The following is a 26,970-nucleotide window of genomic DNA, read 5'->3' as shown; positions in this document are numbered from 1 at the left end:
AAATATTGCAGAAAAATGAAATTAACTAGTAAAAATAAAATATACTGTGCTACGTAAAATAAAATAAAAATATACTGTACAAATAAGAACAAAATATATATAATATAGAAATATAAAAGAAGAAAATAGAAATTTGTCCATATAAGTTATGTAAAAATGCCTGAGGTGTGCAAATATATGATTTTTTTTTTCTCATCAAGTAAGGATAGGTCATGGTTCAAACAGTCACCTTTCAAAGCATCATGATCTTGGTCCGCCTTCAATCTTTTATGGTCAATTTTACACCGTTCCTGTGGATCATCCTTTATGTTGCAATCTTGCAATACTTATACAGGCATCAGGTTAAGGGCTTTGCCAAATAGCCCAACAGTGGCAATGTAGTGATGCAGGTTGTGTGTTTTCATAATGTTTATGCTTTCATTTATGTATGCACTTTGTCCCTTGGGACCACCGCACTTAACCACCTGGGCCACAACTGCCCCACTTTTAAATCAAAATTTGCACTTTTATAGAAAAAACATAGTGTGAATAATACTTTTAAATTTATTAATAATTATGATATATAATAAATTATTATAATTAATAATAATTGTAGCCTCCTTGGAAATGCACTATGAAATCCATGAATGTAAAAATAGAAAATTAGAAAAGGATGTCTATGAATATGGCATGTTAGATCCTAGAGGACTTGTTAGTAAATTAAATGACATATTTGATAATGTTTGCGTAGTCTGCCTACAAAAAACAACAAAAAATACCAGCCATCTCCTTTCATTAACTTTATTAATAATTTTTATCTGCACAAAGATAAGTATTAAAGCTTAAAGACCACAAAACATAAATATTCTTCCTAACTCAAGATAAACTGTCTGTAAAGGAACTGTGAAGCTTCCTCAAACTTGTCCCGCATACTGCAAATATCAGTCTGTTCCATGTCCCTGTCAGAACTGGAGAAAAAACAGCTGGACACAAGCAACATGGGCTGATTCGGGAAAGTTTCTGGCAATGTACCAAACTGTATGCAATTGCACTAAGTAAAAGGTCAAATGGCACACAACTGATGATATAAATAAAAGAATCGCATAGCTACCAGAGTAAATATTAGATTACAATATGAGTTTGCTAAAAGGTTTGCATTTTAAACACATAAAAATGAATCTGGATTTGACCTAGGTTGTTCCTCCATGTTTGTAAAATGCAAACATTTTAGTTTCCTCCACCTAGAGGCCCTTAAAAGCTGTTTTACCTCATCTCCCCGCACTGACATCCATGTACAACATCTGTGTACAGAACTTTGCCGCTTTGTACAAATGTGACATATATCATGCATTAATGCAACTGTTGCTAAATATTCTGTAGATGCACCAATTGAAAGTTAGCTTATTACCAAAAAGTGATAAAATATGTACTTTAAGAATTAATTGGGGCCTGCAGGTGTACTTATACCTACGCATTACCAGGTGTTAAAAGGCCACATGATTAGCTTACTTGCTAGTAATGCATGTAACTTATGTTTTAAAATTACCATATAGTGTTTAGAACATTTGACATTACCTGACATTCCCTCAAAACAAGCTCTGTATAATCCGAAGTTAAGTGGAAAATGATCTTATAAGTTATGTTTAATAATTATTGTGATTGACACTGCTATTTTATGTTTTTTTAAAGTTAATTTGGAAATGTGTAGCTAAATAATTTTACTTGCAAGCAAGTATGCATTGTGAAAAGACTTTATGGAGAATAATAATAATATTTATTATTATTATTCTTATTGTTGATGATGATGATGATGATGATGATAATAATAATAATAATTGCAATATTACAAGCTTCGGTAAAAGTCTCCAAACATGTATTTTTACATTTAGAATAAGTGGAAAATTCCTAATTACATTTGCGTTCTTTTACTTGTATGATATTGGCTGGCACAGTAATCGAAGCCCAGGCAGAGCTGTTCACATGGACAATGCACATTGCATATAAATAAAAGTTAATCTATAAATGTAGCCAGGAAGCTACGCTGTAATTCATATTGGGCTAAAACAACTTTCGGTCCAAATAAATGGGAAATTGATTATTGCATCTGTTTATCATTGATTTTGAGCTACTCATTTACATAAATATCAATAATTCTGCAACAGTAGAGCACCGGCTTCACATTAGCCCAGTGACACTGCAGTATGCTTGAACTGCATCTGAATTGATGGTAATATTCAGAAAATAACCAGCAAATATTATGGGAGCAAATTGGCCATTGCTTGGTGGTATTATTAATGTCTATTTGGAAGTGCCCTTGAAAACAATCGCTTTGTAACACTTCAGCTTGGAAGCACTTTCCTTTCCAAGTCCCTAGCGTAGGCTTCGGTTATTTAGTTTGGATTGCAATACGTGCTGTGCTTTCAAAAGCTGCGAACAAAAGCCACCTTGCCAAAACAGAACCAGAGCCAGAGCTGTGTTAAAAATTCAATTGGCTACAGGGCTACAAACCTTGATGGAGCCTGAATCAAAAGTTACTTCCACACCTAAGATACATAAACACCTAGTCATCTAATCACCTCCAGACAAATCGTGGAGGTAATCTCCAAATAAACACAACCAGGGATGTAAATTTTAGTGAAGTCCAGAAGCGGCGTGCAGTTAGATATGTCACAGTACTAAATGTGTACTATATCAATTGTTCGTAAGTAATGCCTTTTATGTTATCCTTTTATTCTTTCATAAATGGCTGTGACTCCAATTAGACCAGAGTCTATTCAGGTAAATATAAGAGTTTACACAAGAGATTATTTAGAGCAAACTAGAAAGCTTAAAATTAGCAAGATCATGAGTAGACAAAAAAACTGTTTCCTTTGGCTGACTATGTGCATAAGCAAACATACCGTGTCCTCTTTAGCTGCCCGGAGGTGATTTAAGAAATAGCCATCACTGGTCCTTGAGTTAGACTTTTCCACAAAATAGACTACATTCTGCCATAAGATTATCCAATCGTCACTGTTTCCATAATATATTTAACAACTGGACATCAGCTATGTGAAAAGGAGGAAAAAAACAGGTGGCTTACTCTAGGATTTTCCCCCAGTTTGTCTGACTTGTCCACCCAACACCAATAAGTGAAGTAACAATTAAGTTTTTTTTTTCTTTCTACAAGAAAGTTTGGGAAAGTCTTTAAAATGAGTTTGAAAACTTGAAACCATTCTTTCCTTCTTCTTATTATTATCAGTACTATTTTGAAATCTCCTCTCCTGAGAGAGAATCACACTTGCCAACAATTATATGTGTTAGAGACGTGTCCTGGGATTGAACCTATGATTCCAGATACTGCAAAGTCATCGTTTTTGCTTATTTATTGATTGCATTGTCAGTCATTCGTTCATTCAATCATCAAGTCCTTGATCTCGGTCAGGGTTGTGGTGGTTTCAAAGCCCATTGTGGGACACAAATGATGAGAAACCAGGCATTTGTGCTTGTATGAGTTTGTGCTTTGCGTGCAACTTGCTCTGTCACTTATGATACAGTTCAAGTTGGACTTTGGATAACATTACAGTACTTATTGTTTGATTTTTGTGTGTGTTTATTGTAATGAATACTTATCATATGCTGATTTTGCATGTGAACAGAAATGTTATTATTGGCATAACCAACAGCATTGTCATGCAGTAAATACCCAGCCAAAAAAATCAACTAAGACTAGCATGTGTATGGTAATCTACATGCTAGTTAATGCTGGATGATGGAGAAGGCTTTATTGTATTTCGTCGAGCTAATCAATATGACCAGCCCCGGTTTGAAGGGGGAAAAAATCACGGACTGCATAATGCATCCTGGTATTTAGTGGCAAGATATTTGTTTTAAGTACACTAAAAAGGGTGGCTTTTGTTCACCCAGGAGGCATTGTGCTGTTTATCCTGGTGACCAATGTTGTCTTTTCTTCTAATGTTCACTTCCAGGCTTATGGTTGCTGACATCTTGCACAAAAGATGTGTTGCCTTTTGAAGTTTGCATCACCAAAGGCTATGTCTGAGGTAACACACTTAATAATACAGCAAAATGTGGTTTGGTATGTAGGCTTTGTCTTAAAAGGATGGAAATTGAAGACAGATGTTTGGTCAAACGGGACAAACGAGAGCTCTCTGGTTAACGTGTGTGGCATCTGTGCTGCCAGATTTGTCCGATTGTTGTTCCAGGCCATATTGCAACCTTCCAAATGAATGCAAGACCGTAAAATCCACAAAGTCCAAATTATACCTACCAGTACGAAAGCATCCCCCCCCCTTTTTTTTTTTTTTTTTTTTTTTATTAAAATAGCCTACATGGGTGGTAAAATTCCCACACTGGTAACTGTCCATATAAATGTCTGTCAGTGAGATTGTAAATCTATATGTTTTTTTTTGTGTGTGTGTTCACTTTGATATCAGTATTTCTGCGGATCACTTCCAAACAGGAATTAACCCACAAACCCCCTTATTCCCACTAGGGAAAACATTTTATATTGTTTGCCAAAATGTATTTTCCTTCCAGATTGTTTTCCTATAACCTGTATGATTAATTATAGTACATTATGATATGAAAGCTTGCTTTCCATCAGCTTTCACTTAAAGGTTTGCAAAACCTAATGAATTGGCACGGTTAGTGAACGCGTGTATTTACAGACATCCATGAGGCCTGCTTGGGTTTAGAAAGCTCTTACGAAGAGATATTTTTGGCTCTCCGTGGAGAAAAATAAATCTGGGTGATATAGCTCCCAGGAAAAGCGGGGATCGAAACTGGGAGATTTTCCAGGCCCCAGTCATTCAGTCAACCTCATACATCTTAGCTCTTTTGTAATCACCCTGTCCTTATTTTCTTCTCTCGCTCTCTCCGTGGTCACTTTCCATCTCACTCCTTCTCGCTCGCTCCTGCTCCTTTTCTCTTCTTGTGGCAGTGGAATTCCCTTAGAAACCGAAATAAATACTTCTCCAGATGCAGTAACAGGCGTGGACCCATTGTGTCTTCTCTGAACCACAGCTGCAATGTCAGCAGCCCTGTGTGTGTGTGTGTGTGTGTGTGCGTGTGTGTGTGTGTATTTGCGCCTGTATGGTTGTTGTTACACTCGAGCAGTGGTCGCCAAGAGTGGGAGCGAGTGGGAGGCAAGAGTTCACTAAAGCACATTCCTGCCATGTTAGGTATCTCTGCTCTGGGAGTATTAGTGGAATGCTGTAAAAAGTCTGCTTTTACAAGCCCTTTCAATCACAAAGGAGAACACAATGGCGTCATGCAGCACACTTCGGCGTCGCCCTTTTATCATTCGCGTTAACAACTTCTTTAGAATTATTGATATTCGGTAATATAAAACAGATCGATATTACTCTTTTATTCTGATGTGAGATCAGCGTCAGCCTTTTATTAGCAGGATTAGCATTTGGGCTTGTCAGGGTGACCATCTTAATGTGCTAATATGTAATAAGATAGAACTCAACAGCCATCTGCATTTTATTATTTCATCCTTGATCTGATGCCCCTCCTTTATTAGCATAATGTGATGGTTATGTAGGCGAGCGCAATTTCAGCAGATGTTCATAACGCTGTTGGCCTTCACTCTTGTTTCATCCCAGCTGAACGTCCATCTGGGTGTTGCACTACGGTCGGTGATGACCATATTTCTGGATCGCTCTGGTGTTATACTCTGCAGTTTTAATCATTTTCATGTTTTCCCCTGCAGTCTCGTCTCATGCAGAGGTGATCCTCAAAGGCACAGATTTGAATGATGTTCCATCACGAATAACTGTCAACTAATGACGTCCAACTAAGTGTTATAGCAGATTTAGGTACAAAATTGAATGCACATTGTGTCAGGTTTTAATAATGAAAAGCCTCACTCCTGGAGCGTGTACAGATGGTTGTCATACACAGTTGAACACAATTTATTTAATGAATTCATTTATTTATTTATTGAATTGGCATGCTCTTTTACTCATTCGATGCAGATCAGTTCCATGCTCGTCCCTCTTTGTCAGTCACATATTAATCCACAATACCAGATATCTTTCCTTGACTGATTGTCACCACCGTCTGATTCAAGCTTCCCCCCCATGCGATCCTGCTCATGACTGTGTGAGCAGCAGATGCCCCAGGAGAGAGGTGGAAAGCTTAGAGTGCCCTCTGCTGGCAGTCTGCACATCTTCACAGTACTGAAGGAGAGCCAACATCAGCTGGCCTACGGTCCAGCCATGAAACTGGGCTCGCAGAGAAATGCTGCAGAGCTGAAGTGCAACAAATAAATCATTAAAATATATATCAGGCAAGCAGGCGTACTGATATCTACAACAGACACTTATATATATCTCAGCTCTAATTTGTATATAAACATGTCAAGTCAATATTTTATCATGTAAATTACAGCAATGTTGAATTCCCACAAAATTTGAAACTACTGAAAACCTGAAACTTTTTGTAAGATAAAACATTACAGATCTTTTTTTCCAGGAATAGATGACTTATTAGATGATTTGTAACATTTAGAGCATGGGCCGCACTGTCGACTCACACTTCAAGAGTTTGGGGATTCAAAACTTGCCTCTGGTGTATGTTTGTGTGTGTGTGTGTGGAGTTTGCATTTTGTCTCCATGCTTGTTGGTTTTCTCCAGGTGCTTCGGTTCCCTTTTACAGTCACACTCCAAAGACATTGGTATAAAGGCTAATTGTTTTTTCTAAATTGCTCATAACATGTGATTGAGTGTTTGTGTGTGTGTGTGTGTCTGTGTCCTGCTTTGGGCCCCGAGTTCCCTAGGATATGCTCCAGACCTATAGAAGTTTAGATAATGGTTGGTTGGTTGGATAGATGGATTTGCTATTTACAGATAAAGCTATAACAGTAGGTTTTAAACTATGATGTGTCCAAAAAATTTAATTATTAAAGAAACCAAATTTCTCTGTCATAACATACATGGAACATTATAGGAAAGTAGTAAACTTCAAAGCAGAAGCAGCTTCATGTCAGGTTGCATCACACTATTATATCACTGATCATTTTCCTATAGAATCACATTCCAAAGTGTTTTATTTAATTATATTTATATCTGTGCATTTGTACTTTTTGAGTAATGGGTCACTTTCTCTCATTCACTTATATCCCTTACTCTATACCTCATATCCTCAACAGGGTCATGGGAAGCCTGGAGCTTATCCCAGGGTGCACCAGGTGGGTTTCACTCACACACACTACAGGCAATTTGGAAATGCTGATTAGCCTACTTTGTGTGTCATTGGACTGTTGGAGGAAACGGGAGTACCCGGAGGAAACCCACCAAGCACGTGGAAAACATGCAAACTTCACTCACGCAGACCCGAGGTGGGACTCGACCCTGGAGGTGCAAGGCCACAGTGCTGAGTAATTAGACTTCGATTCAAAATCCGGTTCTAATTAGAACACTTTCTAAAAGTAGAAATTTCAGTTCCCCAAAGGATTTTCCAATCTTATACCAAATTAACAAACCTTTAACCTGATTCTTTTTCTGAGCATGAACGGAAAAATATGATAGAAAATATCATGTGGATTACAGTTGGAATGTAATTTTAACCGACATACCTGTTGCTGAATGTGCTCGTCAGTTATTTCGATCTGTAATGAGGACGTTTCCATTTGAGATGCTGCAGCCCAGAGCAGGAGACACTGCAGCTCCTGTATATCATGGCACAGCGTTTCAGATATAAAAGCCCTTATCTCTTCTGAGGAACTCGGTCTATTTAAATGAACGGGTATTCGTTTGCACCTTAAGTGACAGTTTGAGGCTTCTTTAATGGAACACTTGAGCACTTCATGCACAATATTCTCAGCGAAAACGTGCTCTACTTTCTCAGTACTGGTGTCAAGGGGGGTATAGTTCCACTCTGATTTCATATTAGAACATCCATTGCTTTGGATTTGATGACAGTTTATGGCATGAAAACCCGTATTTAAATACTGATCGCTCTCTTGTTCCCATGGCACCGGTTCTGATGCCGGATCAGAAATCTGTTTGCTTGTGGTATTTTGAAATGAGCCGCTTCCCAGTTTGGATAAAGCCTGCACCAGTATGTTAGTAATGAGCCTGCTAGCCATGGCTTTCAGAGCCTCCACTGAAGGAATATCTGTGACTGAGTCTGACAATAAGGTATCATTCAAAGCTTGGGTTGTGTTCTCAAAATAAGGGATTTCTTGGCTTGTTCTATCCTCTTTCTTATTCCTCATAACTTCTGCTACAGATGTCATAATGATCTCATGTGTCAGGTGGTCAGCTAGGGAATCCACATCTCTGAAGGGTTTTTCTATATTTCTACCGCTGTCTGCCTGGCTTGCAGTGATGCAGTGGATGATGTCTGTTGAAAGCTGTGCCGCATAGTCTGAAATCTCACTCTGTAACCTGTTTTCGCCATTATCTTCCTCAATCTGTGAGCAGGCTAGTGAAAGTGAACGCATCAGGCGAATCATAAACTCTGATTTCTCTACAGTGCTGTCTGTCATTTTGTCCATCAATAGAGATTGTTGATCTTTTGGAGTGGGTGGAGGGGTTTCAGGTAGGAACTCCTTAGCAAGTCCACCTTTCAGCTTTCTGGTGAAACTTGCACGGCTCCTCATCATCTCTGGCACTAATGGTGTACTTGGAGGAGCATCAGGGTAGTCGAGAGAACCTATCTTGGCCATATTATCTAGAGGGGTGGAGTTGGTGGAGGATCTTCTCTGATACATATTCCATCCTGTTTCCATTGCCAGTCCCTCTTGGTTACAGTGCTGCATGGAGGACCAAAGGTAGGATGCAGACTCATTGTGGATTTCAGTAATGATCTCTTTTTCATACGTTTGCTTTGTTTGAATGACATCATGGTGTTCTTTAGATTTCCCACCAGCAGAGCAAGCATGCTTGGCTAGTTCCTCCAGTGCATTGCTGTAGATCTCAGCTGTGAGCCTGTTAGCAAGCTTTTCCTGTTCGCTCATTGTCCACTCGCTTACCTCACTTTCCGTGATGTTGCATATTCGATCGCCATTTTTACTGGACTGTGTGTCTTGTTTCCTCACAGCTGCATCCAATATGTCCCAAGACAAAATCTCTGCGAAGTGGTGAACGGCATCTGTGTGAGCTGGGTTGGGTCCAAGAGCATTCTCATGCATGTTCTTCGTCTTCACATTTGATCTCATGCCTCGCAATTCCGTAAATGCACCGCTAAAAGCCTCCAATGTCAGTAGGATGGATGATGGATTATAGTAAGGTTGAGGGGATGACTGGGTGTTAATCACCACTTCCAATGGATCCTAAAAAAATATATTATTATTCATCAGGCAAGGTTGTTTTCAAAGGAACATCTGCAGCAACTGTTGATAACATATTGTATTTAGAGTAATTATTATCACTTATGACTTATGACTTTTTGTAGCTAGTGTGAAAGTTTGTACACCTTATTACCTTATTAAAAATTAATTAGGCCTTAATGTATGTCAGATTATTCACTAACCTCTTTTATAGGGACTGACAGGTGTTTTTTTTTATTTGCTTTCTGATTCTGAAAACTATATATATGCCTTGCGATGGATTAACACCCCATCCAAGGTGCACTCCGCCTCATGCCCTAAGTCTCATGGGATAGGCTCCTTGGTGCCACTGTATACAGTGGTATAGACAATGAGACAATGACAACTCAAAATGTCCAAAAGACTTTGGACACTAGACCATTACATCAATACAGTATGTGCTTATTGATGTCTGTTCTAAAACTATGCACATTTTATGGAGTTGGTTGGTACCCTATAATAAAAATGTGTGTAGTGCCAGTCAGGGTGAGGTCAGGGCTCTGTGCAATTTCTTTCACTTTGGGAGATCATGTCTTCATGGACTTTGCTTTGTACACTTGAACACTGTCATGCTTAAAAATGTATTAGTTCAGGTAAAGAAAAAAATTCATAAAGCTACAGTACACCATGCAAACACATCCCAGTTGTGTGCTCGTGAACTTTCTGGCTACAGTAAGGAGTAGACCTGGATAGAGGTGTAAAGGTCAGGTGTCCACATATACATACTGGTTATATTACAGTATGTATGTGTCATGAATTTTAAGGGTTACCTGGACATTAGATACACCATTTGGCCCGGTGATCAGTGGACAAAGTTTCACTCGACTGCACAGCCAGTCTTCAGTCATCATCTGTCAAAACATCAAGAAATATTTAATAAGTATAATTGGCAATATAAAAATAAATGCACTAATAGTTCAATATATTGAGTATTTCAATAAACTTGGACGGTATATGTTACCATAAAAGTTATTAAAATAATGTACTTTAATGTGCGTTAGGATATTTCTCATTCGCTGTTTATCATATTCACTTAAATAAGATGTGTTTGAGCTTATGTCAGACATCTCTTATCACCATTACCACAAAAACATACAACGATGCAAGCTTTCTATAATATTCGAGCCTCATGTATTTGTACTGTGTCTTGCTGTGAAGATGATATCATGGAAAAAGAGTTTAAAAACGAAAGACTCATGCCTGCCCTGTTTTGCTTTCTCCCACTTTACCCATAACCTTTAAAACCTGAAAAAAACCCTAGGAAGGGTTTGTGTAAACAAGATACCAACAGCTTAACTCAGAACCACAACTGATCACAGGATAAATATTGTTCCAGGAAGTAGGTCATGTGACTGACAAGAAAGAAAGTGGGTTTTGGTGATGACAGACAGTTTCCCAGTTTAGCTCATCTGACATCATTTAATCTACTTATATAGAAGAGATAAAGGGGCCGTGTTCATATTAAAAGAATACACAGCTTAAGTAAATAATAAACGATTTTTAACATGGGAAATTATGAATAGCCAAAGGTACCATGTAGCAACCGATTGAAAGGAAACTAAAAGGTGGAGGTGACTGAAAGGTGTAATGCACTGGCCTTCTAAGCACTCATCAAAGTGATAATATGAATCATTGTAACAAGTAGAACTGATTCTGGTGCATGACCTTGCTTTGTAGTTTTAATAAGAGATTGACATTTTATACTCTCTTTATTTTGCACAGAGCGCACCCTCAAATAGACCTTATATAGGATTTCCTTTGAAGTAAATTACGTCTTAGGTAAAAAAAAAACTAAAATAAAAGACAATTTGAACAAAACATGCACAATAGAGATGCTTTAAGGATTTACAAAGTACCCATGTGACTATGCAGAGTGTTTTATGTCTCCATCAGTTGCATTGTTAGATAATTTACACCCAGGAGCATAAATTTAAGACGTGTTTACCCTTTAACTCAGACGAATAGAGAAGTAAAATAATGAAAAACAGATCAATTCAGGACTTTAGAATGTGACAGCTTTTTCATATCAGTGAGGTGATATTGCAAGGACAGCTTGAAGGATTTTGTAATAAAGATTCAACGATTCAGAGATGACTTATCCAAGTGTCTCTAGAAAAGGGCGAGAGGTGGTCAGGGTGTAAAAGTCCCCATCACTTAAATGCCACAAAATCGCCTTTGAAAGCAGACTGGCTTATCTAATCCAATCAGATACCGTGTTTAATATTCTGGCTCTCTCGAAGGTTTGACCTCACAATATTTGATGTTTAACTTTTTAAGTTAAGTTAAGCAAATCTAATTAGCTAAGGCTTTATGATATTTAGATACAAAGCATTTAGATTTTAAAGAAAGCAAGATAAACCTTTACTGTAAGGGGAGTAAAAATGGTAATAAAATGATCGTACCTTCACAGGAAAATTGCGTTCGATGTTGCTGTTAGAACAAGCGGAAGTGAAAATGGGGTTACAGTTGCTTTCATGAGCCTACATGAACTTCCTGTGTGAGTGTGCGTGTGTATGTGTGTGCGTGTTTGATGCAAATTGATGGTATATTCATATGTGGTTAGAGGAAGGCAGAAAAAAAGAGATATTTATAGAAACACATAGAAAGTAAATATTTCCCTGACTAATATGAGTATTAAAGATAGTATTTAAGTGTGTGTGTTTTTATAGCGTGTCTGTGTTTTTACTGATTTTGTGCTTCTTTATAGCATACAGGGTGTGTGAAAGGTAACTAGACCTTAATCAAGTCCATATTTCTAACACAAATGTATTGAAATAAATTGTGCATGCACTTTATTCTATAAGAAAATAAAAGCTAATTTTTAAATTTAAATGTATGCACCGATGCCGTCAACAAGTTTCCTCAAACAGCCGGGGATGGAATGTGCAGTCTTCTAAAGGATGTCATTTAGGGTATGCTGGGAATCTCCCAAATCCTCCAGTGTGCGGCCTTTGTCCTGTTTACATGGAGTGAGATCTGGACTCCTTGGAGGCCATTTATGAGGTCCTCGTCATCCCAGCCAACATCCTGGAAAATTCTGGTCTAACCACACACTCACTGTACGAGCAAAATGGGGAGAAACTGTTTTTATCATGATTTCAGCGAAGTTCTATAGTCATTAAATATCGCCTAGTTAATTTTAACCCACCCTTTAGAATGAAGAACATTTTAAAAATTTGGTCAAATGGAGAAACAACAAACCTGTTAAATATGTTGTTGGGTAAGCTTTTATACTTACTAACCATCCTGTATATACAAGTCGTATCATGTTACCAAATTGTATCACAGTACAAATCATCTCTTTCAGACAGTTGGTTTCTTATGACATGAGGCAAATTTACTGTTCCTAACACCTGCCTCTCTATCACCTACCACAACTGATGCATCTGCAAGTCCAGCAGCATTGTAGCTGACTCATCCCACCCTCTAATGAACTTCTCACCCTTCTGTACTCTGGCAGAAGGTACTGGAGCATCTGCACCATCAGAGAAAGACTCTACAACAAATTCTTTTCCAGAACTGCATAACACCCTGCTGCTTCCTGACACTCCCAACACCTGGACTAGTCCCATTCCCAACACCCACCATCACACACCCTCATGCACATCTGCACTTCTTTACTTAATAGTTTATAATAGTTAATTGTTACAATAGTTAATAGTTTGCGCTGGATTTCCCATATTTTTCAGTTGTTCTCTCTTGTTACCATGACATCCCATGCATTTATAGTCTAGTGAATTTGTCTCCCGCTGTAATTGATCTGCACCTAATGAACTCCTGTATACTGAGCTGCTGGATTGTTATGTGTTGCACGATGGTCCTGGAGAAACAACATGTAAAGAGCAGGGATCTTCAACTCAAGACCTAGAGGAACGATATCAGCAGTTCGGATCCACCTTGTGCTGAAGACAAATGAAATGAATTTACTTATATACATATCATTTATTTTGATACAGATATATTTGAAGAATGTGTTTCCTTAATTGACTTTTAGAGTGGAAGAACTTGAGTGACCTGCACAGAGATCCAGAACCCCACTGAGGTTCTAGGCCTCCACACTCAACATCAGTGCCTGACCTCAATAATGCTCTATTGAACACAATAAAATAACCAAACACAAATCCTTACAACCATATGATGTTCCTAAATCTAGTTGAAAATCCTCCCAAAGGGTTATTATTACAGAAAAGGGAGCTAAATCTGCAAAGGGATGTTCAACAAACTTTAGGCTTTATGATGTAGTGGCATGCATAAGCAGAATTTTGGTGTTAGTGTGAGAAATTGTTAAAAATTTTATAACCCTAACAAAATTAAAATGTGTTCTTTGGTTAAAAATCACTACACTAGCTAAAATAGAAATAATATACTTTTTAAACTGGATATATGACTTAACACAAAATACACAAACAGTTTTTTACACAATCAAGATATTTGCAAATTAGATGTATACACAGATCAGCCATAACATCACCGGCATCTCACAACACCATCAGATGACCTGAATAGCAGTGATCACTGGGCACCTAAGGTTCCCAAAGGCCTCCAAATTTTGGTGGAAAAAAAAAACTTCAAAAAAAACCCTTTTATTTTAAAAAATGACTTTTTAAAATTAAAACAGCTTATTTTCATAGCTCCCTTGTTTTCAAAAATAAAAATCAATGAATAGATTGAAAAGTAATATTTCCTCTCCTAATTTTAAAAAACCTGTAAGGTTTAATAAAGCTGGTAGTATTAAAGACATTTTCTGGCCCTGAAGCAGTGAAGCAGACACCCGGAGCAAAACTTCCGCATTGAAGAAAACAAAGACACATGTCGATTTCCATTGGTTGGTACGGTTTTTTGAAAATTCGACAAACCCCACCCATAGCAACGGCATCCCAGCGACACGCTGATTGGTCAGCAGGCAGCAGGTTTTGTCCAATCGGTGCGCGTGTGCGGATTTTGGAATCACACTGGTGAATGTGCGTTGTTTCAACAGCGTTTTGGGAGAGAAAAAAACAAAACAAAACAAACAACAACAGCAAAATAAAAAAGACATAAAAAAAGCAGACGTTTGTTTGGATTTAAATTCGCTGGACGAAGGTAAGGTACTTTATGATTGTTTAATGTTCTTTACGGTACACGCATGTAAGTGTGGGCGTCTGGAGAGACAGAGACACAGAGCTGGACGCGGGACTGGCCGAGTGTTACTAGAGAACTTATCAAACTGTAGCTGTGACCGGTTTATTGTGTCTGTATGTCTGTGTGTATCCAGTTTGGGGGTTACATCATATAAAGTCATAAAACGTGCACCGGATGCATGCATGCACGCGCTTTGAACAGGAAGTGTGACTCTTTATTTTGTGAGCTGCATGCTCCACTAGTGCAGTGAATGGATGAATGAATGAATGAATGAATGGATCATCTTTGCTCTTTTAGTATCAATCAGAGAGAGAAAACAAGAAGATGCCTTTCTCAAGAGGAAAGAAGCCGACAGTCAGCAAAATCCCAAAGCTCAACCTTAAAAGCTCAGAGAACCTGGTAAGTTTATCAAGACTGGCTTACAATCAGTCCCGCTTTGATCTGAACAGAACACACACCTTTACCAGTTTCACTATTACTCCACTTAAATTGTTTGATTTGTTACAATTTTGGCATACAGCTCAGGTCATGCATAGCTCAAGTAGTGATTGAAGTCAGATAAAGTCTGTACAGAAGTATTTGATCTTCCTTTAACATTGGATCTGTGTAACGTTGTATCCCATCTCCTATCTGTGATTTCCAGAAGGATGGCCCTCAAGCCAAGCGCTCATCCTCTCCTCCTCAAGGGGCCCCTCGGAAGAGGACTGCATTTATCGACATCACTAATGTAAGTCTGGTCTCTGGTGGTGTGATCGCTGGTCTTGTCATGTGTGCATGCTTAATTTGTCTTCATTTGCTCGACTAGGCTGTAGCTCAGTGTTTTATGACGCAACAGTTTGATGTCGATGATGATGATGATGATGTCAGGCGAGTAAGTGCTTACTGTGTACCAGTACACTGTTATGCTATTATCATCACTGGTGCTATGTGAGTTGGGCGGACTTTAGACAGATGTTTAAACCCATTCATATCATTCCATTTAAAATCGAATGGAAAAAAATTTAATTTGAAAAAAAAGTTGATGATCAGTCATTAGCCAAAAGTCACATTTGTACAAAGTCTGCTTCACTCATTGCTGTCCTTCACCCTGGGTGAGCTATGTCCATTTAAAGTAACCACTACACTGTAAGACATTGGTGTGGGTGTTTCTTATTTAACGTTTATATGAAGAGCATGCTTTTTGTACTCGTTCATTCTGCTAACGTGAACCGTTCCTTACTGAAGCTCAGTTTCCTGACAAGTTGCTTTCAAATGCTAATTCCACGTATGGGCCAGGTCATCATGGCCTAAAACACCTTCCCTAAAGTTTCTGTTGTCTCTTATCGTTATGTTAAGTGTCGTGTCTCCAGAGCACTATTCATGTGTAAAGCTGCAGGTCAGAATAGTTTTGGCTTTAAAGGGAAAATGTCTGTATCTGAAAGAGAGCACACTAACACCCCAAATTCTCCTTGTATTTCAGGCTCACAAAATTGAGCTTAACAATCCTTTGAAAAAGAAAGACCCAAGCAAGAAGGTGCAAAAGAAGACCTCTGTGGCCACCAAGAATGAGGCCAACCTTAAAAAGTAATTTTTTTTATACTTAAAGGGCACAATGTTTAAATGTTTATTATTATCACATAAAAAATATCATTTTGAAATCTTTGTTCGTTATTTGCTATCAGTAAATGAGCCTGATTGTTTGTTGTTTCTTTAGGTCGTCCTCGGTCACCTCTGAGAGTCCATGTGAGGAGCAGGAGAAGAACAAAACCCCAGTAGAGAAACTGGAGGAACCCCTTCCCAAAGCTCCCCTTCCTGCATACCTTCTGCCTCCACAGGTCCGTCCATAGATAGATTTTTTTTTTTAAGGCAACTTGAGACTTTGATAAAATTTCTTGTGGGTGAATGGAGTTGGATTGGGAGTTATTGCCACATCCCCTGCCCCGATCTCACTCCAAGCCACTTCCAAATGTTTAGGCCGTTAAAGGAGTTCCTGGGAGGCCAGTGATTCAAACACGAAGCAGGCCGTGGAAACATCGCTCTGGCGTATTGAGAGAACTTTCAGCCTTGTTGGTATCTAAGTACAAGTGAAACAATGGGATAAGCGCGTTGGTTTAGCAGGGGATTATATAGAGAAATGAACACATATTTACTCTCATAACTGTGTTCAGTTATTCCGCACAATCAGAAGTCCAGGATACCCCACGTAAAAGAAGAGTTGTTAGTAAGTCAAAGCAATTCGATGCATTATTGACCGTCAGCCAGCATCTAAGGAGCATTAAATGTCCACAGGCCTACTATTAGACATTCTTTCATTAAACTTCCCTTCCCAAGCTGCATCACACCTCGCAGTCATTGATTATGCCATAATGTGTTTTATTTTTTTATTTAAGATGTTCACCTGTCATAGTTAAACGTATGCAGGATTTGATATTGTAGATTTGCATCTGAGATCTCAGAATCTTCTTTTTTTACTTAAAGTCTCTGCTTTAAACAGAAGGAATGTAAATGTTTTGTTGTGTTAACAAACCCAAGTTGGAAGCTATTTAAAGTCAGATATTTTTGCAGATACCACCAGAGTTCGACATCGACTCAGATGCCTCAATTGACCACACACACACACCAGAATATGCCAAAGACATTTTTGATTACCTGAAGATGAGAGAGGTAAGCCAATCTACTCATTTGTTTTTTTTTTGTTGTAGCGTTCTCTTTGTTAATACACTGAGGTCTATTCCTAGCACGTAACAATATTACAGCAACAGTTATAGGCTCTTGGTTATTACATTTTGTGTGATCTTTATTTATGGTTTTCCAGATCATCATGCTGGCACAGTTTTGCAAAGTTAGATCTCATCTGGAGCTGAAGTCAGTTAGGGCTTTTACATATGAAGTGTTTCATCAGTTTTAATTAAGAGCTTGTATGTGTATGAGTGTGTCCCTCTTCAATAGACAAGTGAGAACCCAGGAACCATTCAGGGAACCCATCTAAGGGGTGGTGGTCTTGGTTTGGTTTCAGTTGAACTCTAGCAGAGTTCGACTGCAGTGGGAAAATGATTTATCTCCGAATCAATCCAGAATTGACTTGACTGCAGGAAGTGAGCCAACAGGATATGTATTATGGATTGTGGATGGCATTTATGTCTTTAAACCGAGCCCAGAGGAGCGAACTGAACCAATACACAGAGCTGGTAGAACTGCAGAAATTCCGAAATGTGAAAATAAATGCTGGTTGTGATAAAAATGGGAGAGAAATCACACTTTAAAAGCCTCAGAAAATACCATGCAGTGTATTTCATACCACAACCTGAACGGATCATTTTATCCCCAGGAGCAATTTGTGTTGCACGACTACATGGCCAGTCAGCCGAGCCTGAACACGAGCATGAGGGCAATTTTAGTAGACTGGCTGGTCGAGGTCCAGGTGAGTGCTGTAATGTGTGTGTTTTTATAATATTGATCTGTTGTAGTGCTTTATATCCCACTAGAATACACTCAAATCCAACCATAACGGATAATTCCATCTAACCTTTCTTTCTCTCTCTCGTTCTCTGCCGCTGTTTCTCTGAAGGAGAATTTTGAATTGAATCATGAGACGCTGTACCTGGCTGTGAAGATGACTGATCATTATCTGGCTGTGGCTCAGGCCAGCAGGGAGTCGCTCCAGCTCATCGGCTCCACGGCCATGCTGCTCGCCTGCAAGTTCGAGGTGGGAGATGCGCAAATTAACACGCTGTACACTCATTACACACATAATACACCCTGATCGTTATAAAGCGCACTGATTCGGAAAAGAGGGGTGAGCATAATCGGCATCATATGATACTATTAGGTGCGCTATATAGTGGAATACGCTGGGGCGGGGACACAGGAAGGTGGGGGCGGGGTATGGTGTGATGGGGCGTGGCTGCACAGAGGAGCAGGTGCAGGGTGGGGTGGACTGTTGGGACACGGAGGTTGGAGACGGGGCTCCATGGAAACGCAGAGAGAGGAAGGGGGCGGGGCTGCGAGGAGTGTGGAACTTATTCACGGATGAAATGCGTCATGTAACACAATATATAACTTCAATATAAATATATTAAGATTAATGTAAACGGAGTCCCTTTTCAAACTACACCCTTCTTTCAAAATATATCATATATAACATGCATATCTCAATAAATGTGTGTATATATGCATGTACTGTGTGTGTTTGAGTGTATGTGTGTGTGTTTGTGTGTGTATATATATATATATATATATATATATATATATATATATATATACATATATATATATATATATATATATATATATATATATAAATCATGATGGGGTCTACAATTTTCAGCATAGGTATATTTCCACTGTGAGAGACAGAATCTAAAAAGAAAAATCCGGAAATCACATTGAACGTTTTTTTTTTTTTTTTTTTTTTACAATTTATTTGTGAATTACTGTGTCAAATAAATACTTGATCACTTGCTTATGAGCCAGATTTCTGACCCTCTAAGACCTGCTATTTTGCTTTTAAATAGTCCAGCTACACTCTGCTCATGATTCTAAACTAGTAGCATGTGTGTGTGTGTGTGTGTGTGTGTGTGTGTGTGTGTGTGTGTGTGTGTGTGTGTATACAAAAAGTGTGTGTATGAAGAATTTAATTAATAAATGTTCCCCAGTGACTTATGCGACTTTCTGTTCCAGGAGCGGCTCCCCCCTTGTGTCGATGACTTCCTCTATATATGTGATGATGCGTACAAACGTTCGCAGCTCATTGCTATGGAAGGGAGAATCCTACTGGCGCTGAACTTCGAGCTGAATATTCCTGTTGCTTATCGATTCTTACGAAGATATGCCAAGGTGAGGGAGAGTAACTGCAGAGTGAGAGAGAGAGTGTGTGTGTGTGTGTGTGTGTAAGCCTTTGGGGATGCATCTGATTAGATTATCTGATATATAAGAGCAAAAATAAAAACAGTGGTGACCTTTTTAAAAATGGGTCGATTGTCCCTAACAGCGCTGGTTCACTGGCTGAGTTTGTGAGTTGTGTATGCTGTGTGCAACACTGTTCGTATCGCTGCATGTGACCTTCAGGGAAAATTTCAGCAGGTATTCAAAAGTAAGACATTTTATTTACATTGAGTTTTGCAGTGTTGCATGAACAGTCCCTGTGATTTGGTGGAAGTGTTACGAAATACAGTGGAACCTCGGATTACGAGTAACGCGGTTTACGAGTGTTTTGGAATACGAGCCCACTTCCGGAACGAATTATGGTCTTAATCCGAGTTTCCACTGTATCACCTGATTTGGAGTTTTAAGCAACAAAGACAGCGAGATTACTTGATGCAAACAGTTTAAGCTCAAAGTGCTTTCCTGCTTAATATCAGCACTCTTGGAATGCTGTTTGTTTAATCCAGTGACAGGACCTGAATACATTTTTAGATGTTCCAGCAGTTTATATAGGCTGAGTCTCATTAGTGCGGTATAGAGACTTATATAATCTTGAGTGTGTATGCTGCACCTTAACAAGTGCAATACATTAGACTAGTCTCTACTCAAGGATTTCATTTTATAAATTTTTTTTAAGTCTAAAGCACTTATCCTTTAACTGGAGTTCTAATTGGAAGTTTTAAAGTGACAGTCAGTGACTGTCTAACTAACTGCTTAGTTTGCAGATATGACAAAAACATCCTTGATTAATAGTACCTATTTATAGACATAAAGGTAGAGACCATGCCGTCCTTTCCACTCAATACGAGTCTATCCAGTCATCAAACCCCTGCACCCGGATCAAAGCTGCACCCCATCGACGGAAGCCGGCTGTGCAGTATATTAGGCACATATTAAAACCCGTGCGCTGCTTATTCCGTTAACGAGATGTGATCTGACACGTTGAATCCGCTTCCCTGCAGAAAACCGACAAGTGAAGGTACGAGAGCTTCAGTAAAGTACATCCTGCAGCTTTCATAGCGAGTGCTACTTAAGTTAGCGGCATTCGGAAAATCGGTTATTAAACATGAATTCGTTATCGGGAGATGTAGTGCTCTTGTTTTATGCAGCTGGAAAAAAGTGTGTGTGAGAGATTGTAAAACTAATAGAAGGGAATGAGTGGAGACAACTTGTATTGGTGTTATGCGCTAAAATTGCCCCCCTGCCACGGATTGCCTTTTCTACATCTCTATCAAATATTATATTAGAACATAAATTCATAGGTTTATGATTTACAAATTACACCAAATTAATGTGATTATGAAATAAGCAATATAAAAAGGCATTTTGTATATAAACTTTTTTTTTTCATATACATGTATATTTTTTATTTTGCTTATTTTGTAATAAAAATCATTTTGTGTAATTTTCCATCGAAACAATATTTATTTAGTCTAAACATTTTTGTATTACATGACAAACCCCTGGAAAATAAGTGTGCCACAAAATAAACTTTATGTGAGTATTTGTATTAATGGTCTCGACAGCTGTCACGTACCTAGGGTTCATTATAATAGTAATATCATATTTAATAATAATAAACCATAATAATAAACCTATGAATTATGTCCTAATATAACATTTGATATAGTTTATGTAGGGGGGCAATTTGTGGCAGGGGGTCATTTTAGTGCTCATCATCAACAGAAATTTCCGAAGGTCCCAAGCACAAGAGTCTGGAATCATTTTTAGGTTTAATTTAGTAAGTTTATAGCTACGTAGATATGAAAACACAATTGTAAGTGGTTGCGCTTCGTTTCTGGTGGTTTGTCTGATTGCCGCCGCAGACTCTGATCACATTTTACACTTGAAACGGAGAGCTAGATAAACACGTAATTTTAAAAACATTTTGTTGTCAACTCTCATATTGTGAATAAGCCTAGTTCTATGAAAAATCTTAGCCAAGTACTTTCTGTTTCTGATAAAGAGCTTCAGCTAGATACAAAAAAGTCTACACACCCCTGTTAAAAGAAAAAAACCCACATCAGATCTTTTTTGCTGTAATGGGATACAGAAACATTCAATTGAAAAAACACAGTAAAAAAGCTTTAGTGGAAAAGATTGAGAGAAAAATGACAAGGAAATGATTACATAATTGTAACACTTTGTTAACCACATTTTTCTAGTATCGCGTTAGTTTGAGTGCCAGCTTGACACATCTTAATTTGACAGTTTTGTTCTGGTCTTAGTGCTCATATGCACAGCCCTTCTCAAGTCATTCCACAGGATTTAGACAGGATTTAGATCTGGGACATTCCAAGACTTTCTTCTTCAGACGCATTTCCTCTGTTTGCTTGGAGTTATGCTTTATGTCATTATTTTCATGTAAAGTTTCTTCATTTTCCTGTCATTAAGTGTTGACAGTAGACTGCTATTTAGAACTCCCTGTAACTTGATTAAAGCCCAGTTCCAGCTGAAGAGAAGCAGCCCTGTAGCATGATGCTGCCATCACCATGCTTCACCTATGGCTATGGTGTTCTTTGGCTAATTAAAAATTTTTTTTTTGCTGTTTTGTTTAGCGAACCAATCTTTTAGAATTACACCCAAGATATTCTTTCTTGGTCTCATTCAAGCCATCTTAGCACGTAGGTTTGGTAAGATTTTTTAGAGTGGATGTTCAGGTCAAATAATAACACAACCCTTCCCTACACACTACACTAACACACTTACCCCAGTGTTACACTAGTGTGTGTTTTTCTCAGTACACCAGGGCCATGATTGCTTCCTTTATGTTTGAAATGCTGGCCTCCCAGGAACTCCTTGAATTGCCCAAACATCTGAAAATGACTTGGAGTGAGATTAGGGCTGTCAAGGCTGAGTCCCGGTTTGACTTAAACACCCATCGTAAATGCCACAGTATTTTTCAAATGCTTGATATATAATCATATTATTTTTGTTGTGTGTAATATTTAATCATGATCATCTAGGTAAAGACATAAAACATTTGTCTTGTTTCTATTCATTCATTGGTCTCTCATAGTAAAGCTAATAATCCTGTACTCCTTTAATTATGATAAGTATCCGAAGCAAAATAAGACTCACTTTAAAAAAAGAATGAAACATTTTTTTTATTTACTTGTTTGTGCAGTGTGTGAACGCCGCCATGGACACACTGACGCTGGCCCGTTTTGTGTGTGAGCTCAGTCTCCTGGAGATGGATTTCGTCCCCATACGAGCGTCCCTGCTGGCTTCTGCTTGTCTCCTCATCGCCCTGGTAACCAAGGACCTGGGGGGATGGGTAAGTGTGTCCTCGCACCTTGTGTTATTGAACCCAAAAGTACACGCATAACCGTTTCTGAGTCCTCCTTATCTTCGCTTCTTTAACCCACTCCTCAAACCATATTCATTAAGTCTCTATTCATCAGTTTTATCTCCTCCTTGTCTCTGTGATTAAACCCACATCTGCCCAGAACCTGCTTTAATTCGAGCAGGACATTTCAAGCGCAATGATATGCAGTTAAATCATCATCCGTAATAATTTCCATCACGTACAGTGTTAGCTGTTGTAAAAATAATTAAGAATGCAAAAATATGGAAGCAGAGTAATTTGGTTTGGATTTCTTTTTAAATTGCAAATTTGTTTTTGCTGCTCGTTTGATGCAAGTTTCAAGGGTACCTCTTTCCTGTTGTTCCCTCCCTCCTGTTGTTCCCTCCCTGTCCAACTGTAGTGACAGTTTTCTACGCCATACTGTCTTTAAGATAGCATTTATACAACTACATTAAATATACTTATAGTACTATATCATAATATACTACACTTATACGTGTACATTAAAGTTGTGGTATTTGATGATTTTATATATTTATTTATTTTAGCAGAATCAGGTTGAACTGTGCAGCAAAACGATCTGTTATGATGTCTGAGGATAGAAAACACACCATTTACAGCTTGTCCACAATTACACGGGTATTTTTAAAAGCAGGCGTTTTCTATGTGTTTTTTGGTATTTTATCCACACAGAAATTTTTTTTTTACGTTTAGGGTTATATGGCTGCCTATGGGTTTGGCATGCTCTTGATATTTTGTTTTGTGCTTTTATGTTCATGAGGAGTTTTTAAAGAGCTTTACTTTTCAATACAAATACAGTTGTACCTCGGCGAGTTCATAAGGTGAAATTTCGTATTGCGAAGGGCATTTTCATATAGGAAATAATGTAAATGCAAATAATCCGTTCCAGCCACCCAATAATATTACCAATATTGCCAATTTCCAGGACTATAATCATATTTGTGCATATAAAACTAATCAAAACATTTAGAAAAGACATGCAAATGAAATAAGTAGACATTAAACTTCACTTAACCTTAAATAATGATTCCTCTTGCAAATCCCTAAAAAAAAAAACAGATTTACTTGGATTTTTACTGACGCAAACAAGTTTTGAGCGGCTCGTTAAGGGCAAGAATTTAGTGCAAAATAGTTTTTTAGTTCTTCAAGATTCGGAAGGCGTTGATAAGCCAAAGTACCAGTTTATGTCAGCATATAATGATTCTTTCTTTAAGCTAGGAGTTTAATTTAGTTATAGATGTTAATTAGGCACCAAGTTTTAAAGCTATCGAATGGGTGGATATTTACTAAGGGTGTAATGGTTTGTGTATAAATAATACATGAGTGTACATAAATATATGTATGTATTGGACATATACATACACTACCAGTCAAAAGTTTGGACATCTTCCAACTCATCTTTACATTATACAGCAATGCTAAAGGCGTCCAAAATATGCAATAATCTTCTTTGAAGATGTCTGCTACTTAGGCTCAGTAAAACCATCATAATGCCTCTAATCTGAGGTGCTGTTTGTTAGATAGTGATTTCTGTGGCTGATAACGTCTCCTCTGTAGCAGAGGTAAGTTTTGGGCTTGCTTTCCTGGGATGATCTTTATGAGAGCCAGTTTCATCATGGTGTTTGATGGGTTTTGCAAATGCACTTGATAATACTGTTCTTACAAGAACTATTTCAGAACAGCCGACCTTCATGTTTTAAAATAACAACTGACTCTTATTGTTGTTAGTTAATTACCTAATGCCATATGTCTTGTTTAATAGTTTTGAAAAAAAAATCCAATATTGTTCTAGAATATAAATGTAGATCCAAACTTTTGACTGGTGAGATATAATAATAATAATAAAAAAAAAACAGTGAGAGCACAATCACTTATTGTACCATTCTGTTCCTGCACACTGTGTTTTATGTGCCATATGCATATAACATGTAAGTAGAGGTTGATTTTACTTTACTTATTTACTTAGCTTAATTCACTTTACTAGTTAAGTCATACCTGGTTCTCGAGTATTTCCATTGTTAAGTTTGAGCTTATTATTAACCCACAGTCAGAGTTTGTTTCTCCATGGTTGCATATAATGATGCTGATTTACTAAACCGCATATGGATAGTATTACCCTCCTGTGTATTGAGGTATTTGGGGTCATTCACACAAGTGAAATAAAGAAGTAGGTGTTATTTCCCCTGGCCCAGTGGTGCAGTGTTACTGCCACAGTTTAGATAAATGTCTGGCCAACATAAACGTCTCCAAAATGCTGATGTTTAAGTTTTTGGTGTGTATGTGTTTGGGGTGGAATTTAAGACGGGTACAATTAATCAGCACTCAGAGCTCATTTTAGTAGTAAGGCTGCAGCTATCTGTGTGTGTGTGTGTGTGTACTGGTATGAGATGCTAGTCTGAACTGGGATATGGTGTGTTTTAATGACTACATTGTTACAAACGTGTTCTGCAGTTGTATAGAATTGTTGTCCAGATTGCTGTTATGGAAAATAATCTAACAGCCTCTGACCAATCAACACTATTGAAAAGGGCAAAGTAATATTCACAAATGACATTAAGTTATGCATTTAAAAAAAGTATAGTTTTAGTGTGAGTATAAGCATGCAAGCTTGCTGTGCATGTTTTGGTTCTCTAACCCTCAGTCCTGGATCTGTGCTGACGTGTACGCTGTCTTTCTCTCAGACACAGTCTCTGCAGTTCCACTCGGGCTACAGCGTAGAGGATCTGGCGCCCGTGGCACGAAAGCTCCTGCACATGCTGAACAGTCCGTCAGACAGCAAGCTCGCCACCATCCGCAGCAAATACTCTCACAAGTAAGCCCATTCAGACCGGTCTTTCAGTATGCTGCATATGACTATACGTTGCATCATTTGTTCTTGTGCTCTAACTAGTGGAACTAGTACTATACTTTGTTAATCCACTTTCAGGCCAGTATGGTGCCTTTAATATTTAGCTAGTGTTTACAGTGTTTTAGAAGTTGCTAAATATGATGGACAAGCATAAATTCATAATATTTCAGCAAAAAAAGCTTTAATAGCATAATCATATTATAGCAGCTACAAACTTACTGACTGTAAAGCCTCCTTACATGTTAGATAAATATCTCCTAATGGAGAAGTTTATCAAATCAATGATAATACATTTTTGTATATTGAATAACATTTTCTTAAGCGTTTACCCTACAAATGGGTAAGTTGTCTGTAGAAATTATAAAATATCAAAGCAATTGTAAAATTATCATACTAGCATTTTAATGCATCTGGCATTATTATTATTATTATTATTATTATTATTATTATTATTATTATTAGAGCTGCTGTTATTGGAAAATAAGTCATTCCAAGCCCAATCAGAATTGAGACTTGAACGTGGTTTATTATTTGATTCACTGTGCTCCAACAATTAAACAAAAACGCGCACCAACACCTTCTGTTTCATTTATTATTAATCCTTCCATGTCTCCTGCAGATGTTTGAACATTTTTTGAGCTGTTTGACATGTGCATCAGTTCATCCATTTTTGATGGCGCAGATGACAGCCGGCATGTCGGTGCAGGTGCCATGTTCCAAAAATGAATGTTTAACATCCCGCTTCTTTTTTTCTTCCAGGGTTTTCTTTGAAGTCGCCCTGATGCCTACTGTGAGCTCGGAGAAGCTCGAGAACTTTCTGAAGTGAGCTGAAGGAGCTTGACTGTAATCTATAACGCATGTAAATATTTGTACTTAATATTATATACCTCCTGACGGAATTGAAATGAACGTCTGTTCGCGAAGGCATGTAGGTTTATGTTGGGAAGTTTTCTCAGTGCAGCTTTAGAAAGAGAAAAACAGTAGTTCCTTGATGTAAGAAAAACAGATTGTTTAAATTGTTATTTTAATAATAATATTTCTAGGTTGTTAACTAGTGTTTTAAAAGAAGTGTTCTTAAAATGCATGTTTTTCATATTTCAACCATGTAAATGTATTCCTGTAAATAATTGTTTTCCCTCAGTATTATAACAGCGTTTATTATATATGTTTTTTCTTGTTTCTACTTTTTAGTCAAAACATTTGATTAAAATGAATAATATATCTCGATAGTGGTTCGTACGATTTTATTTTATTATTATTATTTTTTAAAAAGGTTGTCTTTATGCATCGTAGTAACCGGACTTGACCAAAAGAGGGCAACGTCTATTTGACTGATGTTTATTGAGGTGCCACTTTGAGTTATGTCTATGTTGTACCTACAGCCTTTTTATTAGAAGAACCTGGTGTGTAGCTCGATTATTCATAGCAGATAGAACTATTATTCATTATTTAAGAATAGGCAAAATTGAC

At 37.9% G+C, this 26,970-nt stretch overlaps 2 protein-coding genes across 2 annotated transcripts; one reads left to right on the top strand and one right to left on the bottom strand.

Moving 5' to 3' along the window:
- Window positions 1-1,784: 1,784 nt before the first annotated feature.
- si:dkey-171c9.3 (uncharacterized) lies at window positions 1,785-11,804 on the bottom strand. The gene is made up of 4 exons (XM_053505883.1): window positions 11,704-11,804; window positions 10,072-10,152; window positions 7,565-9,265; window positions 1,785-6,239 (listed from the first exon to the last, which is right to left on the bottom strand). Exons 2-4 carry the CDS (start codon window positions 10,150-10,152, stop codon window positions 6,081-6,083), a joined length of 1,941 nt encoding a protein of 646 aa, XP_053361858.1. The 5' UTR covers window positions 11,704-11,804; the 3' UTR covers window positions 1,785-6,080.
- A 2,417-nt stretch (window positions 11,805-14,221) lies between these two features.
- Window positions 14,222-26,729, top strand: ccnb3 (cyclin B3). The gene is made up of 12 exons (XM_053499310.1): window positions 14,222-14,383; window positions 14,720-14,821; window positions 15,066-15,149; window positions 15,882-15,985; window positions 16,116-16,236; window positions 16,967-17,065; window positions 17,730-17,822; window positions 17,970-18,107; window positions 19,082-19,237; window positions 22,452-22,601; window positions 25,334-25,464; window positions 26,260-26,729. Exons 2-12 carry the CDS (start codon window positions 14,747-14,749, stop codon window positions 26,324-26,326), a joined length of 1,218 nt encoding a protein of 405 aa, XP_053355285.1. The 5' UTR covers window positions 14,222-14,383; window positions 14,720-14,746; the 3' UTR covers window positions 26,327-26,729.
- The last annotated feature ends 241 nt before the right edge of the window (window positions 26,730-26,970 follow it).

Source organism: Clarias gariepinus, chromosome 1 (assembly GCF_024256425.1).
Source record: "Clarias gariepinus isolate MV-2021 ecotype Netherlands chromosome 1, CGAR_prim_01v2, whole genome shotgun sequence".
NCBI lineage: Eukaryota > Metazoa > Chordata > Actinopteri > Siluriformes > Clariidae > Clarias > Clarias gariepinus.
The sequence above is the reverse complement of the archived record's forward strand: the minus strand, read 5'-3'. Positions and strand labels throughout refer to the sequence as shown.

What these genes read in the sequence shown, in the direction of transcription:
- ccnb3 (XM_053499310.1), top strand. Translation starts at nt 14,747, where the DNA reads ATGCCTTTCTCAAGAGGAAAGAAGCCGACAGTCAGCAAAATCCCAAAG. An exon ending in CATACCTTCTGCCTCCACAG is followed by an intron (nt 16,237 to 16,966) that starts GTCCGTCCATAG and finishes ATATTTTTGCAG; the next exon opens with ATACCACCAGAGTTCGACAT. An exon ending in CGCAGCAAATACTCTCACAA is followed by an intron (nt 25,465 to 26,259) that starts GTAAGCCCATTC and finishes TTTTTCTTCCAG; the next exon opens with GGTTTTCTTTGAAGTCGCCC.
- si:dkey-171c9.3 (XM_053505883.1), bottom strand. Translation starts at nt 10,152, where the DNA reads ATGATGACTGAAGACTGGCTGTGCAGTCGAGTGAAACTTTGTCCACTG. An exon ending in ATGGTGTATCTAATGTCCAG is followed by an intron (nt 9,266 to 10,071) that starts GTAACCCTTAAA and finishes ATATTTTTTTAG; the next exon opens with GATCCATTGGAAGTGGTGAT. An exon ending in ACGAGCACATTCAGCAACAG is followed by an intron (nt 6,240 to 7,564) that starts GTATGTCGGTTA and finishes GTTGCACTTCAG; the next exon opens with CTCTGCAGCATTTCTCTGCG.